The following is a 17,096-nucleotide window of genomic DNA, read 5'->3' on the forward strand; positions in this document are numbered from 1 at the left end:
TTGCTGGACTCTGAAGTGGAAGATCTGACCCTGCCCCTCATGGGATAGCTGGCCCCACACTTGGGAGAGATGGCCTCATCATGGGCAAGGGAGAGCTGGCCCTGATGGTATGGGCCTGGGAGAGCTGGCTCTGCCCCTCATCTGAGGTGGGTGGTCCCAGTGGCCTGGACTGACCAGCTCAGCTACCTCCCAGATCTACATCGTGAGTCTTGGGTTGGCTCACCCCAGCATCTACCCCATCTATGATCTGCTGGAGAGCATGAAGGGACTGGGCCTGTGGCATGATAGCTGAGGGATCTCCATGACTCCTAGAGAAGTTTTGGTGAAAGTCCGGTGATGATGGTGTGCCAGAGGCTTTGAACCAAATGCAATGAACTTTTTTGTGAGTGTGGCTGATGCGACAAACAGCATGGGTGTTTTGTTTGTTTGCTTGTTTTGTATTTAATTAATTTGTGGGGATTCTTTTGGGGGAAATGTTGCAGGGGTGAGGAGCGGATATGGAGGGCCTGGAAGGTGAATGGGATTGTCGTGTATGGTGTGACATTCCCAAAGAATCAATAAATAATTATGTTAGAAATAAAATAATTTTAAAAATACTACAGAATATAGTAGGGAATCTTATAATCTCTATCTCTTGACTTATAGACAGACATGTAGATACAACTTAGATGTCTCTCTCTCTCTCATACACACACACACACACACACACAGAGAGAGAGAGAGAGAGAGAGAGAGAGAGAGAGAGAGAGAGAGAGAGAGAGAGAGAGATCACTCCTCATATTTTCCCATTCATCCACTGATAGGCATCCAGGTTGATTACAACTGACTAATATGAATAGTACCACCATAAACGTGGGTATTTTTTGTTTACCGACTTTACACCCTTTGTATATATACTCAGTAATGTGACCAGATGGTTCTATTTTCAGTTTTTAAAGGACTACCTGAACTGTTTTACATAGTGGCTATGTTACTGTTCCCACCAGCATGTGTATAGGAGTTCTCTGCCTCCTGACTAGCATTGGTAATACTTTCTGTCTTGCTGATGACAGCTCTTCTACCTGGGATGGAGGCATCTAGGCATGTGGCTTAGTAGAGTATTCACCAAGTATTCAGTGTGCCCTAGGTTCTAACTAGCATGAGGTGATGTCTCCTGCAGTCTTGATTTCCATTTCTCTTATATTTCTTGGCCATTTTGTTTTTTAAGACAAGATTTCTTTGGGTAACCTTGGTTGTTCTGGAATTTGCTCTATAGACCAGGCTAGCCTCAACTTCACAGAGATCTGCTTGCCTCTGCCTCCTGAGTGCTGAGATTAAAGGCCTGCTCCACCATCGCCCAACATAATGTATACATTTTAATTGAATATTATATCATTTCCCACCTTTTCTAACCTCTCCCATGTTCCTTCCACTCAAATTCATGGCTTTGTTTTCTTTGGATATTGTTGTTACGTGCATATTTGTAAATATATAAATACAACTTGCTGGGTTCATATATATAATATATATATATATATATATATATATATATATGATTTCAGAACTGACTTCTTGGTATTGGATAACCAATTAGGGAGCTCCCTGGGGAGACTAATTCTGCCTTTCTCAGTAGTCCTAAGTTACCTATAGTTCTTTGTCTAAGGGTGGGGACTCTCTAGATTTACCCTGTTAATGTTAGCTAGTCTATTAATGCTATTATCACTAGGACTTGTTTAGGCTGTCATATTGTTGTGGTATCATATATGTCAGTTCTAGGAGACATTCTCTCACAGCAGACTTCATGGTCCTCTGGCTCTTATGACCTTTCTGCCCCCTCTTTCATAATGTTCCCTGAGCCTTGGGTGCACGGGTTATGTTATTAGATGTATTGAGGCTGCCACCCCAAGATCAGTTGTGAGGCCTCCTATAGCCATTAGCATAGGATCTAGAATACCCTAAATGGGATGGCATTTTAGGTAGGTTAGATTTGTTTTGTTTCACAGGGAAGGACCAAGTGCTTTATTTAAATTATATGTGCGGACATTCTGAGCCCAAACCTAAGGGTGCAACAAATAGGTATCTGATTTGAAAAAGAGTTATTCTAGTTATTCTCAAAGGCCACCATGCTAACCCTTCCCCCATTGCTTAGTAGACCTTTGAAAACTGGGGCCCTTCACCTAATGCTTTTGATCATCTGTTGTCTGTGTATGCTGAGCTTATGTTCCCATTGATTCATTTGCTTATTCATTCATTCTTTGCCCCTCCACCGTGGCATGGATAAGCCATGGATACAATAGGGAAGTCGCTAAAAACAACGCCAAAAGTAAATGCCATAGTTTAGCATCTCTACACCAAAACCAGTCTTTGCTGGGATCTTTGCTTAGTCTTTAGGGATCTTCGCTTAGTAATTCCCTAAACTAGAGGGTTGGCTTTCTGCAAGTCAGTTGATTTTTTCTGATGTCTGGCTCCCTGTGTGCAGTAAGTGGTCTATCTCACAATGTCTGTGAACCCCTTCCCTTACACTGTGCTGACCTACAGGTTCTCTACCCCAGCTTCTCCATCCAGAAACACGGTTTCTAGCTGAAGCCAAGGGACATGGGCCAGTTTCCTGTTTTTTTTTTTTTTTTTTTTTTTTTTTTTTTTTTTCACCAAGAAAGAGCAATTGCTTTGCAGTCAACTCAAACAGCAACTGAAATTTCAAACATTACTGCAGAGAAGTTTGAGTTCCCTGACACATTACAGAGCAACAGAGGCTGTTTAGGACTGATTACCAGAAGACAGCTGGTAGTGACTTTTTACAGCTTTGCATTGTGTTTTCAGTGTTCAGTTAGCACAGGTTTTGCTTTTAATATTAATTGGAGTTGCAACGGTTCCTTGGATAGACAGCTTGGCTTTGCCACATAGCACAAGGGCAAGCTGCTGTTAAATTGCCTTTTCCTCCCTGCTTTCTTTTTGATTTGGAAGTCGACAGCATTAAAAACATTCTTCTACCTGAATTCGCACCATTTTGAGCCGCTCCATTTTCTTGCAGCTTTTTATCATTTTCATGGCTCTAGGCAATCTAATCAGCTTGATAAGATTAAATGTCTTAGACCCGTGTCCAGCTGACTTTCGCTTAAGATTGGAACATTCAACCTTCCTGTCTTCAAAAGCCTCCAAGGATCTTGGTTAAGGGAGGAAAAAAAGAAAATGGATCTTAATGGAAGGCTTGGAGATTTTATCTTGCATGGAGGGGGTCAGAGAGCTTACATTTGGGAGGAGTACATGAGAAGAAAATTATTGAAGACTCAGATATTACAAACAAATAAGCAAAGCTGGGAAGATGGAGCAGTGAAAGACGACACCCATATCTTCCTTTATGGGGAGGGCTTCCTTTTAATACCACATTCTGATAAAATACTCAAAACCCCATCTGTGCTCTGGCAAATTTTGTGTCAACTTGATATAAACTATAGCCATCTGAGAGGAAGAAACTTTAATTAAGAAAATGCTTCTAGAAGATTGGGCTGTAGACAAGCCTGTGGGGCATTTTCTTATTTATTGATTGATGTGGGAGGGCCCAGCCCATTGTGGGTAATACCACCCTGGGCTGGTGGTATTGGGTTCTACAAGGAAGCAAGCTAATCAAGCCAGTAAGCAGCTCCCCTCCATGATATCTGCATCAGTTCCTACCTCAGGTTTCCTGCCTAGTTTGAGTTCCTGCCTTGGTTTCCCTCTGGACTGTGATTCAGGATATATAACCCCCCACCCCCAAAATCCTTTCCTCCCATGTTGATTTTGGTCATGTTTCATCATAGCTCTTAGAAACCCTAAGACATTGTCCATCCTGAATGTTACAAAATAGAATTTGAGCTGCAGAGATGCTTCAATTGTGAGAGGCCCTGAGGTTGGTTACTCTCCAGTACCCATGTGAAAACTCAGGTGTGATGCCATGTGCCTGTGACCTCGTACTGCAGAGATGAGGACAGAAGGATTCCTGGTGGGGGTGGCTGGCCAGTCGGCCTAGTAAAATTGGCAAGCCTTAGGACCCACTGAGGGACCTAGTCTAAAAAACAGTGGCCAGCTCTTGGAGAATGATATCTGTGGTTGACTTCTATCCTCCACATGCATGAGCTCACACATGTACCCACACCTACATATGAATACACACATGCACACACAGAGAATCATAATAAAAATTAAAATAAAGGTTAAAAAGGATAATTTTAAAGCTCTTTATTTCTTTAATATTGGACAGTCCTTAGTCCACAAGGTCCAGCTCCTCCTTTGTTTTGTTTGACTTCTAGGTGAGCTCTCAGATATAGAATGACGGGGGATATAATATTGACTCTTCATCACTGTTTCCTGTAATAAGGCCCAAAGCATGGAGTTGGGGCTGGACTGTGGTCTATTTTTTTTTTCAGTGTTGTAAAGTGGCAACTTTGAGCACTTTCATGGGCCAGGATTAGAAATTTAGACTGTACCTAAGAAGTTTGTAAATGAGGGTGGTAGACCATGGGTAGGCACCTGCATTCGAAGAAGTCCATCTCTTATCTGTCAACTGGCTTCATGTACGGTTGTAGAATGCCCACAGGCTGCACACACACACACACACACACACACACACACACACACACACACACACACACACACACACACCCCACAGAAACAAAAAACCAAGAACATCTGCTTTCTACAATCATATCCCAAGAGAGTTACCGTGGATGACTATTTTGGTGACCATGCATATCTATTTATTAAGGACAAAGGCCTTGCATTCTTAGCAGAACAGGTGTGGTAGCAATTTGAGATACAGACTGATGAGTCAATCCTTTAAATCATGGTAGATGAGTGAGGAAGGTAGCAGGTGCTAGAGGGATAAAGAGTTGCTTGGTTCTCAGAATCGTTCTGTGTGAAAGTGCCAAAGGAAAGATTAGGTGAGGATGAGAGAGGCCAAACAACAAAGACAGGTTCCTGTCTTACTGAGGCACTTTCTTAATCAAAACAATGATGCAATCCACATATCCAGTTCTGCCTCTGCATCACAGTCCCAGTCCCAAGACAGACGGAACCAGAAGAGCAACAATGTGAGTGTCAGCCATAACATTAAGCACAGGGACCACTAACACCTGGCTGAGTGGAGGCGTGCCTGCAACATTCCTGAAAATGGCCACAATGGGAAATTTGACTGTGGACAAAGGAATAAAACCAAAGGTAGGGATTTAACTCTTTCTAAGGATCCTAAGAAAGCAATACTTTGTTGTATGTTTCTAGAAGTGTCCAAAGTAAACTGAGAGATGCTCACTGACCCTCAGTATAAATAAGAGAAGCAGCATTTTCACACCGTCACTGCTATTCTTACCAAATGGGGACCTCTTCATAGCCTGAAAGATTAAGAAAGTTGCTCTGAAGCCAATGCAATAGCTCTTCCTTGGCTAGTGCACAAAGTATTTCTTAGCCCAGAATTAAAATTCCCATTTTTTTTTGTTGTTGTTGCTGTTTTGTTTTGCTGGATTAAAAAAATCACATCCTATTTATTTTGTGTTTTCTGGGAGAAAGGGAAGCACACACTGATGTAATGCCATCCAGGTGGAAGTAAGAAGACAGCTTGCAGAAGTCAGTTATCTCTCTCCTTCATGTGAGTCCCTCGAATCGAACTCAGGTTGCTAGGCTTGGTGGCAGGTGCCCTTACTGGCTGATCCATCTCATCCACCTTGTTTACAAGCTCTCATGTAGCTCAGACCTTGAATTTGATATATAGCCAAAAATGACCTTATACTTTTCATCCTCCTGTCTCTACCTCTTGAGTGCTAGTATTGAAGGAGTGCACCATACTCAGTTTGGGCAGGGCTGGGAATCAAACCCAGGGCTTTGTGAATGCTTAGCAAACACTCTCCCCTCTGAGCTAAATCCTTAGCCTCAAAACTCTTTTTTTTTTTAGGATAAAATGATTTATTTTAATAGAATTTTGTTTAACAAAGACTGAGATTATTCCTTAGTCTAATTTTCAGTCCTGCCTCATAGGTAGCACCTTCCCACATTCCTTTCAGAACTCAGTATGATCATGTGTTGTAACTGTCCTTTACTCCTCCCATCTGCCACTGGTAACCTTCATTTTAGGGAACCCAGATGAGCAGTCATGCAGTTTTTGTACTTCTTCTGTATCTGGCTAATTTCAAAAAGTATGTGGTCAAGGTTCCTCTGAGGCTGAGGACACAATAGCTCAGTGTGTGCCGGGCATGTGCAAGGCCCTGGGTTCAGTCCTCAGCACAAACAGGAGAATGAATGGGGCCTCATCTGCATTGGGACATAGCAGAATTTCACTCATTTCCAGGGCTGAATAAATAGCCTTCTGTCCTATGTATTCGTTTTGTTTGTTTGAGGATACCATGAACCCTGGGGAGTCCATGTTTGGCTGCTTTAACATCACTGTGAACACTGATGTTCAGACTTTCTTTGAGTCTACTTTGGAGACTTTTGAATGTGTAGCTAGGAGTGAAACTGCTTGATTCTAGCTTTAAATCTTGAAGAATCAACAACCCAGTTTCCAGTAGCTTACATCATTTGACACTTCCCCCCAAAAGTTTGAGGGTTCTGATTTCTCCACACCATCACCCACATTCACTACTTCCTGTCCTTTTTGATAGTGATATCAACAAGCATGGAACAGTAATAGCTCATTGTGATTTGAGTCACATTTCTCTAATGACTGCTGTTATTGGCCACCTTTTCCTGCAGATATAAACCACCTGTATATCTTCTTTGGAGAAGTGTTTATTCAAGTCATTTATTGAAGTCTGTATTATTATTTTTTATCATAATTGAATTATACGAGTTCTTTATATACTAGACTCTCTTAACTATATTTTCTCAATATGTTGCTTGCAAACATTTTATCCAGTTCTGTAGGTTGTTTGTTTGTAGCCATAATGTTTTTTGGTGCATCAAAATTCTTAATATTAGTGAAGTTCAATTAATTTTTATTGACTGTACTTCTAAAGTCACGTTTATAAAATCAATGCCATGAAATATTTCCTTGAAATTTTCTTTTAAAAGGTCTATAATTTTAGTTCTTAAGTTTTGGTCTTTGATCCACTTTAGGTTAGCAGGTTTTTGTTTGTTTGTTTGTTGTTTTTTAACAGTGTGGGGTCCAATTTATTTCTTTGCATGTGCATATTCACACACACACAAATCTTTTTGAAAAGGTGAATTCTTCCTTATTGAATACTCATGGTTCTTTCAGTAAAAATCAGCTTGCTTTAATGGTGGGTTAGCCTCCCAGGACTGGTTAGATAACAGAAATGACTTGCTGGAGTTAAAGAAGGAGGAGGAAGAAGGAAGAAGATTCGAAGTTGGGTGGGAAGGGATGGAAGGATGATTATGGTAAGAGTTGGGAATGGGATAGATATGCTTAAAAATGCATTGCATGAAATTTTCAAGAAGTAATTAAAATATCATTTTTAAAATCAATTAACGGTATATGCAAGAATCTATTTCTGGGCTTGCTATCCTATTTCATTTGTCTGCATCAAGCCTATATCAAGCCGTAATTACTACAGCATTGTTGCACATATTTTTATTTTTTAATTAATTATTTTTGTTCTTTTTTTGTATGTTTCAAGACAGGTTTTTCTCTGTGTAGCTTAAGTGTTCCTAGAACTTGATCTGTAGGCCAGGCAAACTCAAGAGATCCACCTTCCTCTGCCTCCCAGATGCTGGGATTAAAGACACATGCCACCATACCCAACCATACGTATTTTTTTTTAATTAGTGTGGTTGGTTATACTTATTCCTAAGTAATTAATTAAAAATTAAATGCTTTTAAGATACAACTGTAAATGCAGTTTCTTTTCTGATTCTGTTTTTTGATTATTTGTTGATGGTATATAGAGACTTGATTGTCTACTTTTGGCCGTGTAATTTATATCTTCTCTGAGTTTATTTGTTAGCACTAATGGCTTCTTTGTGAATTTCTACAGGGTTCTCTCCAGGCAGGATCATGTCATCTGCAAATAGTTTCATGTCTTCCTTCTGCTAGCCTCTGGTACAATACTGAACAGCAGTGTGCAAGAGGACATTCTTGACTTGTGACTTAGGGAGAAGACTTGGAGCCTGTCAACACTGAGTGTGTCAGTAGCAGCCAGCAATTTTTTTTAACTGGATATTATTTATCATGTTGAGGATTTTGCCCTTTGTCTCTTGTTTTCTGCTTCTCATATGCTCATCCTATGAAGCTGTTGGACTTTATCAAATACCTTTTTTTGTGTGTCAATTGAAATGACTCTGTGGTCCTTGCAACTTTATTCTAGCCAGAATGTAGTATGTTAACTTTTCTATTAATTATTCTAGTTATAATGTAGTATGTTGAGCCACCCTTAAGTTCCTAGGGAAAAGAAACCCATTTCATCATCACAAGTGAACATAATCCTTTTAATATGCTGCTGGATTCAAAGTGTTAATATTTATGTTGGTAATCTTGGCATTTGTGCATTCATTTCCTTTCTCTTCATATCTTTACCTGACTTTGGTACTGAGTTTCTCTGGGGAGCCACTCTGCCTGGGACTTTTCTTTAGAGTATAATGCTTCTTTCTTGACGTCTAGTATTAAAGGAAGAAAGTCTTGCTGCAAAGCATTTCCTCAAGAGCTTTAAGGCCAGGAAATAATTTTCCCAGGGTCCCACATTTACACATATGGTTTAATTTGAAGCTTTACCTGCAGGTGCTTCCATTGCTTCTGGTTATTTCAAAATAAACTATTGTGCAAGGGTGCAATATTTTCTCATCTTGAGGTAGTGCAGGAATGACTTTTGGGGTTGAGAATGTCATCAGAGTCTTCCCAAGTGCCTCTCTGAGGGAGATAATACTTGACCCAAAAGTTAGTTGTGTGTCTGTCATGTGCATACTATGGTATATGTGATCCAAAAGTAAACAGTGTACTTCCTGCTTGGAAAACCTTAGGTCTGTTAAAAGCCATAGGCTTTATGGCTGTCTATGGAAGTAGTCTGGTGTAACATACATCAGTATGTGTATTAAATGCAGATTTGATACAAAGAGTTGAGGGCTGGATTAAATGCACATTTGATACAAAGAGTTGAGGTCTCCCATCAGCAGCAGGCTTTTCTGGACAGTACTCTTCCCTCATTTTGGCACAAGGCCATCCTTCCTCTGTTATCTTTTTCTTGCATGTGTGTCATTAGTACTGATGGCTGTAGATGCTAAGAAGCTAGGGAAACTGGGATCAAGTGAAACCCTACACTTCATCTTCTCTACCATTGGGGTGTTTGAACTATAAAACTCTAGGAAACAGTACTGGGCAGACAGAAACTACAGTCACAGCGTTTGCCTTCTCTTGCCCTCAAGGAAGGGCTGGGGAGGGCACAGCTTACCCGGCCTCCCTTTTAGTCTAGATGCCCTTTTCATCTTTGGCCACAGAGAGTCTCCTTCTTGATCTCAGATCAGCCTTTCAAACCTGTGCTTGAACTTCTGCATTAATTTGGTCTCTTCAAATGCAGCTGCAATCCATTTTCTTTGAATTTTCCTTCCTTTGCTGAATTTGTTAGACTCAGACCCAAAGTCCCTTGAGGCAGGAATCTTTTTATCCCCTATAAAATTCTTTTGAGTGGTCATGTGTTGGTATCAGAATCTAAAACTAACTCTATTTATAAAGTTGGGATTTCCCCCCTAACTGGTGTGAAATGCCCTGAAAAGTCATACCCAAGATGGAGAGATGGATTGATTAGGCTATATTTGGTCTCCTTATTACCTTCTTTATATGAGTATCAGTCAAAAGCTGGAAATCAGTTCCCATTAATTACCAAATTAAGAATACCATCAGATTGCATCTGAAACCTACAGCATTTTCCCTGCTTTTCTATACCTCACCTATCTGCTGTCTCCACCAATTTGTTGAAAAGCAATTTGTTGAAAAGCAAGTGATGATTTAGTGCTAATTTTTAGTCCGTGACTTTAAAAGTTCATAGAACCCACTTTCACAGTGGAATATGTCATTTGGGACCATCTGAATCCATGTTCCCATTCTGAAGTCACTTCAATTTGGCTTAGAATAAACTATCTCATGTTTCCTATGAAGCATCAGTATCGTTTGCCTCTACAATGGCTAATGTTCTGCAAGGAGGGGAAGCAATATGGGTTAAGGACATGGTGTATTTTTATTTTAGACATGGTCTCATTGCTGGCCTAGGACTCACTATGTAGGCCAGGCTGGCTTCAAACTCAACAAGCTGCCCCTGCCTCCTGTATGCTGGGATTTAAGGAGTGCACCACCACTGCCTGGCAGGGACATAGTATTTTATATATACAATATCCAGCAATATATGTCTCAATACCCTGCAATAAAATCTTTTTCTATTTCATAGAAGATACTCTAAGAGAAAGTGGCTTGGTTAAACCCAAGGTTTGCTGATAGTAAACTCTAATGTCTTTTCTTTATACTATTTGCCTCATATATATACTGGGAACCACTGGGACATATATTCTATTGATTCAGCTCCTTAACTCCTTTGCAGTTTCAACACCATTTAGACCAAACTCTATGATGGGCTAAGGACAAGTGTATTCCTGACTGGGTATAGTGGCACAAGGCTGTAATCCCAGCACTCAGGAGAAAGAGGCAGGGGGGTTTGTGTGAGTTCACAACCTGCCTGCTCTACAGGGTGAATTTCAGGACAGCCATGGCTATGTAGAGAGACCATGTTTTGAAGTGAAATCCTATCTCAAAAAATAAAAATACAAAAGAAAGAAAGCGCAAGTGTATCAAGTGTATTGAAGATGTATGGGCCAATAAGATAACTTGAAGTAATTAGGACTCCACATTAAATACATTGAGCATGAATCTTGGGTGGTATAATACAGCAGAAATTCTCAAATGGTCTTGAATCATGGTGCTGGCAGACTGAAGAAACAGCCATGGTTCTGTTTAGTGCACATTCATGTTCTCCTATCTCATAAGAACTATTTTAAAAACATGTAGCATGAAAATAATTTTTTTTTTACTTCATGTTAACATTATCACAGTTACTTTACCAATGGAGGTGTGCATCTGCTGGCCAGCACACCACAACTTAAGCCTTGAAACAGGACCGCTGTGTCCCGTCCCTTCCTTGCTCTGCCTCGATTCTCATTTGATATTTGCTTTTTATCCACATCAGCGGCCAAAATTCTGTTTTCAACAAATGTACGGTATCATTGAAAATACCACATAAACTAATGTTGAAGTGGGTGATTTTCATTTGTGGGTGGTGTGTGTAGCTCACTGCATGTGTGAAGGAGGTCAGAGGATGACTTTTGGGAGTTGGGTTCTGGAAACCAAACTCAAGTCATCTGCTTTGGTGGTGAAGGTCTTTACTCATTGAGCCACCTCACTGGCCCCAAAATGGAACTGTTGTGAGCTAGCAGTTTGCATGGCATTTGGTAAGTGGTGTTTCTTTCGGAACTGGAGGCACAGTGAACTCCCTGTGGTTCCCAGGGTACCCTGGAGATCAAGCAAGCCCCTTGATATGCATATTCATGTCTGTTGCATACACTCAAGATACGCCTGTAGTAATTCAGAATGGTTTCTCCAGGCAAGCATGCTGACGGACCTAGCGTTTTACACTTCACCTTTGCTCAAGGTTGAAGAATGTCCCCCCCCCCCATCACTTCCCTTCACTCCCTCTCTTCCATTCTTCATTTTTAACTATTTGTTTTATGTCAAACCTCTTAAGGTTTCCTTTGTAACTTGAACTTTCCTTCCATGGTATCTTTTACACACACAAACGCTGACCCTGGACTGAAGTCAGCAGAGAGAACAGGCCTGTCGATGCAAGCATGTGTTGGACATCTGTTTATACATTTTCTCAGCATAGAGTGCGTTGTTTTTTACTAAATTCTTACATTCTCAAGTGGACCATTTCATGTTTGGTGAAACAGGGAGTAGGAAGGAAGGGACAAAGGGAGGAAAGAAAAACAAAAATCACTTGATAGCCAACCCTTTATTTAAAACTTGTATAGAGTTCTGGAATATGACGTCACAGTTTGGAGGCTGGGCTCGCCTAGGGTCCAAGCATCTTCACAGTCAGTCCTAGGTGTATATGTTAGCATGGGTCAAGTTGTGGTCAAAGGTAAGATGAGGGAGCAGGACAGTCCAGTACTGGGGCTTTGTATTCAAACTGTGTTCCAGTTGTGCCTCTTCTTAGTTGCTCTGTGCACTTTGGGCAAGACAGTCTTGTGAGCTCGCTAGCTTTCTTCTCAGTTTGTTTTTTTTCAGAACTGAACAGCACTGGTAATGTACCCTCATCCCAGCACATTATGAGAGTGAATGGCTGTCCCAATCCTTATGATTAAAATAGGGCTGGGGTCCACTGCAAGGAGCTGGCAGAGAGAGGCCTGCTGAAGACCTCAAAGGTACAGAGGAAATGCAGAACTGTTGACTTCCTACGGCCAGCTCGTGGGTCAGGAATAGGCCCAATCAGTTCAGTGGCTGTGACAGCTGAACTCAAGCAAATGCTGTGATGCAGCCATTCCACTCCTTGGTATACATTCAGCACACACTTCTTTATGTATGTCATAGTATCTTTATAGTAGCATGGTACAAAACGAAAAAGGTCAGAAACAAATATAGAATGGGTAAACATCGGGTATTTTTGGACAGCAGAAAACGGCAATAAATGCTAGCGAATCACTGCTGCATGTGACAATTGGAATGAGTTTCACAATGCTGAGCAAAAGGTAGACGTGAAAAAGTTTGTGTTTATGTAAATGCCATAAACAGGGAGTGTTACAGTTTGTCACATCTGTGGTGGGGTTAATGGGTGGGAAGTTGTCAGAGTGGCCTCCTGGTGTTGGCTTAAAATGTAATTCACTTTGTGGAACTCCCTCCCTCCCTCCCTCCTCCCTCCCTCCTCCCTCCCTCCCTCCCTCCTCTCCCCTCCCTCCAGCAGCAGGTCCCAGGAAAGAACAATCTAGATTTCTAGGCCTTTGCTGTCGCCAGTGCAAGCTGGTCACCAACAGACAGATGCACATTGTGACAGTTCTCACTGTCACGGCATGGCTGGTCCTTCTGTGGACCCAAGAGCACAGTGGAGTCATAGTTGTGGGGTCCTGAAACCAGCCTTTGAGGGTTGTTAGGGGGTCGGTGGGGCTATTGAGTATTTGGGTGTGTCATTCTCTCACAGGCAAGAAAAATGGAGGGAGAAGAGAAGAAAGAAGATAAGAGGAAAGGGACAGCTGGGGATGAGGCAGGAAGAAAGGAAGAGGTAGGAAATGGGAAATAAGGAGAGAAACCTGCTTCTAACAAGCTATAGGTGGAAAGTTTTTCTTCTGCGCTATGCAGTGTGGCTCTAGGCTTGGGAAAGTATTTTGATATTTGCTAGGTTTTTTATTAAATAATCACCACACTGGAGCCCACTGCTTATCAACAAAGCAATGACTATGCCTAGAAAAGAAAGGCAGTCAGTGGTAGCTGCTGCTATCTTTCCCAGTTTCTGTGACCACAGAGGCATGCCACCAAGGCCTGCTGCAGCACTCAGAAGGCACAGGCAGCTGTTTGTCCTTTTTGTCAGTGATGTGTGAGTGTAGGTATGCACACATTTCAAACATGTGTATAAAGGTCAGACATCAACTCAAGTGTCACTCCCTGCCTTCTGCCTTGCTTAAACAGGGTCCCTTGTTTTCTAATGCATACAGCAGGTTGTCTGGCTTGTGAGCTTCTAGGAATTCTCCTGTTTCTGCCTTCTCTACTGCCATAGGAGCTGGGCCTGTAGATGCACGTGATATTGTATCTGGTTTTCTGTGAGTCCTGAGAATTTGGACTCAGGTTCTCAGGCTTGCAGGCCAAACATTTTATCCACTGATCTACTTCCGGAGCCTGATCTTTGACTGCTCTTTAAGAACTGGCTGGTTGCTTTCCCTTTCATTGAAGGCTTTAATTAGAAACTTAATCCTTACAGATGCTTCATTTAGTTACATTGTAAGCATAGACTTTGACCAAAAAAGCAGAAAAAGAAGAGGGGCCAAAGCCAGGCCTGCAGCTACCTACCCTCAGTATAATATGATGCTTCCCCATAGAAGCACATGCAGTTTTAGGAGAATTATGATAGTAATGAGATCTCATATGTGTGTTTGCATATGTACTTTTTTTGGCTAACTGATGACATTAAATTTTGGGATGGGCTTTTTAGGGGACACATGTAAGAAAGAACTAACAGAGAGGATGGGTCTAGAGATGAAAATAATCCCATGGTATCTAAAGGCACTGATTTTGTTCCCCTCTGCCTACTCAATCCAAATAAATCATTTAAATTACGGTAAACACAGGGTTTGCTTATTGCACCAACTCCTTTTATTGTGAAAGAAGTCATTTCAGTAGAAGAGGCTGATGATGTCCAGTCAGAGGGCAGGAAAAGAGTGGTTTGTTTGAAAGTTTGTGGGTGCTACAGGCATGGATTCCTCACATTTTCTAAAATGCTAGGAAGAGTCCTTTAAGTGGCAGACTTGGGTCCAAGTTCCCAAAATAGGTTTCTATATAAACTTTTCAGGAACACATGTGCTGTGAAAAAGATGTTTGTAGCACGGGGACTCCAAACACAGCCTGAAGAATGTGTATTAAGGGCTGGATGTTCTTCCACACCAGGAAGGGGTGGCCAGAGCCACTGACAGCCAGGGCCACTGGTGGCCAGGGCCACTGGAGACCAGGGTAACTGACAGCCAGAGCCACTGATGACCACTGTGCACTTAGGTTGGGAGATTAAAAGAAAATAAAAAATTCAACCACTTGCATATGTTGCTAAAAAGTCAAAAGGAGTTTGATGATGAAAAAGACATGTTCCAGAAGCTGTGATTTGAGGTCAAATGGCTCAGCTCAATGTGAGACAGGGTGAGCCTCATTAAGAAGGGATCCAGACAAGGCAGCATGACCAGTTCAGATGACTGCCTCTTGAGAACTGGTGTAGTTGCTTCCCCAAAGGTTTTAATTAGAAAATTACTCCTTATGGATGCTTCATTTAGTTACATTGTAAGCATAGACTCTGGCCAGAAATGCAAAAAGAAGAGCAGTGAGAGCCAGGCCTGCAGCTACCCACAATGCACAGTCATGTTGGGACATCTGCAGCACAATTCTGGAGTATGCCGAGTCACGCAGAGTTGCAGCACAGGTGTCTGAAGGTGAAGTCAGATGATTTCCAAACCTATTTCTGAATTCCTATAAAGAGAGAAACAGGTAAGAAAAGTAATTTTCAGAAAAAAATTCCTGCAGTGATCCTTATTCTTTCAACCCAGCCACATTTGGATGCCCTGCAGGGTCCAGGTAGCCCCAAGCCTGGTATGGAAAAGTTGGCTTCTTTCTCTGAGGAGTAAAACAGTCTTGTTTTTTCAGACTACATAGAAGGCATTTTGTTCATCAAACACACCCTTGAGGGCAGACATTCCAAGGTGTTCTGCCATTGGAGGAAGGCTGAACCCATCTCCAGGTAGGCCTATAAAGGTCAGGGTGACCTGAGTGGCCCGATCCATAGAGTTCTCTCCATTTACTTTGGTGTGCCAGACACAGAAAGGCTGGGACAACTCAGTGTGAGCGGAGTACAAGGTGTGAGTCAACATGACTGTTCTCCATTCAGTAAGGCTTCTAGTCTGACATGGGGAAAGTGGAGGAAGGAACATTGCTACTCTCATGGGTTTTAATATTTCCCAGCACACATTGTCTCTATTGTATGAGATTTTTCACATTAGCAACCACCTTTGAAAACAATGTCACCATATAGCATGGACACCCTTGCTGGGACATGTAGATAAGAGAATCACAGAGGCTGGAGAAGGGGCACAACATGGCAGAGGGGTGCAACATGTGTCGTTGTAAGCACAGTTGTCCTTGAGCAACCATTGGATTCTCTTGTGCCTCCCTTCTGAGCACTTTGACAGTCCTGAGCCACTCTTGTCTACTGTGTGGAAGTGCTCCTCTCCACTGCAAACACTGGCTGGTGCCTGAGAGTGGAGAGAAGTAGAGGCACATTGGGCAATACTAAGACCTGAAGACAAGGGCTGAAGGGCAGAAAGAATTGAATGACATTTAACAAAATAGAGGAAATGAACTGAGTATAGGCACAGAAATATGGAATCTGGAGAGATGGCTCATCGGCTAAGAGTGCTTGCTGCTCTTGTAGAGAACCCAGGGTTCAGTCCTCAGTACCCACACTGGGCAGCTCACAACCACCTGTAACTCCAGAACCAGGAGATCTCATGTTCCCTTCTGAACTCAGAGATTACTGCACTCAAGTGCACAAACCCCACATAGATATACACACAATTTAAAATAGAGAAGAAATATAGAAAGGAAGGCAATGTTTATGACCCAATTTCCAACCTTGTATTTATACCTGATTCATGTGGAAGAACCCTTGGTTTCACTGTAGGAGACTGATGGGGATTTTAAGGTTGTTGCTAGCATGATGACTTTCTCAACTCCAACTACAGTCTTTGTTTGGGCCCATACTGCCTTGCTGGTCTCTATGCAAGGGGAGTCTTTATCAGGGAGCCACACCCTCCAGGAGACAGCTCTTCTTTGAGGCTGGCTCTTGTGGTGTTTGGTACAAGCTTCCACTTCAATTGACTGAAGGAGCTCTCAAGAATGGTACTCACAATGGATTTGTAGTTTTTAAATAATCATTAGAAGTTATTTGTATGAGACTGCTATCAAACCTGGAAGTCTATTGATATGTTCAGTACTTTTGGTAACTTCGGCATATGTCTATCAAGTAATGTTGCCTCCATGTGTCATGTGACTCAACTTACTTTCATTCCCATTCATAACTGTGCCTTTGGTAATTATGTTCAGAGTTATGTGTACTGGGGATGATGGGTTCTATTTTATATGAAACCATGGGAAGGAAAAGGTGGTTCTCAGTCTAATGAACATGGTTGGGGTTTTCTCAGAATGTTGGTTTCAACAAGACTGAAATGGCAGTGTCCTCACTTTTGCTCCTCTGGCCTGCTCTATGTTCAAACTCCCTGACCATGGTCAAACTATAGAAGGACCATACCAAGTTACAGTGCTCTCTGAGGATCAAAAGCTTTGTAACAAACCAACACCCCAGGACATATCTTCAGGAGAAAGTCGCTTACTGAGAAGCTGCCCTGGCCAAGTAAGA

At 41.9% G+C, this 17,096-nt stretch overlaps 1 protein-coding gene across 2 annotated transcripts in view; it reads right to left on the reverse strand.

The window, feature by feature from the left end:
- Window positions 1-14,273: 14,273 nt before the first annotated feature.
- Cdkal1 (CDK5 regulatory subunit associated protein 1 like 1) overlaps window positions 14,274-17,096 on the reverse strand; it is a 562,780-nt gene continuing 559,957 nt past the window's right edge. For both annotated transcript variants that reach the window (XM_027409316.1, XM_027409315.1), the window contains exon 16: window positions 14,274-15,154. In XM_027409316.1, the coding sequence (XP_027265117.1) occupies window positions 14,954-15,154 (201 nt within the window). In that variant the 3' untranslated portion in view covers window positions 14,274-14,953. The remainder of the gene's footprint in view (window positions 15,155-17,096) is intronic.

This window comes from Cricetulus griseus, chromosome 3 (assembly GCF_003668045.3).
Source record: "Cricetulus griseus strain 17A/GY chromosome 3, alternate assembly CriGri-PICRH-1.0, whole genome shotgun sequence".
Lineage (NCBI taxonomy): Eukaryota > Metazoa > Chordata > Mammalia > Rodentia > Cricetidae > Cricetulus > Cricetulus griseus.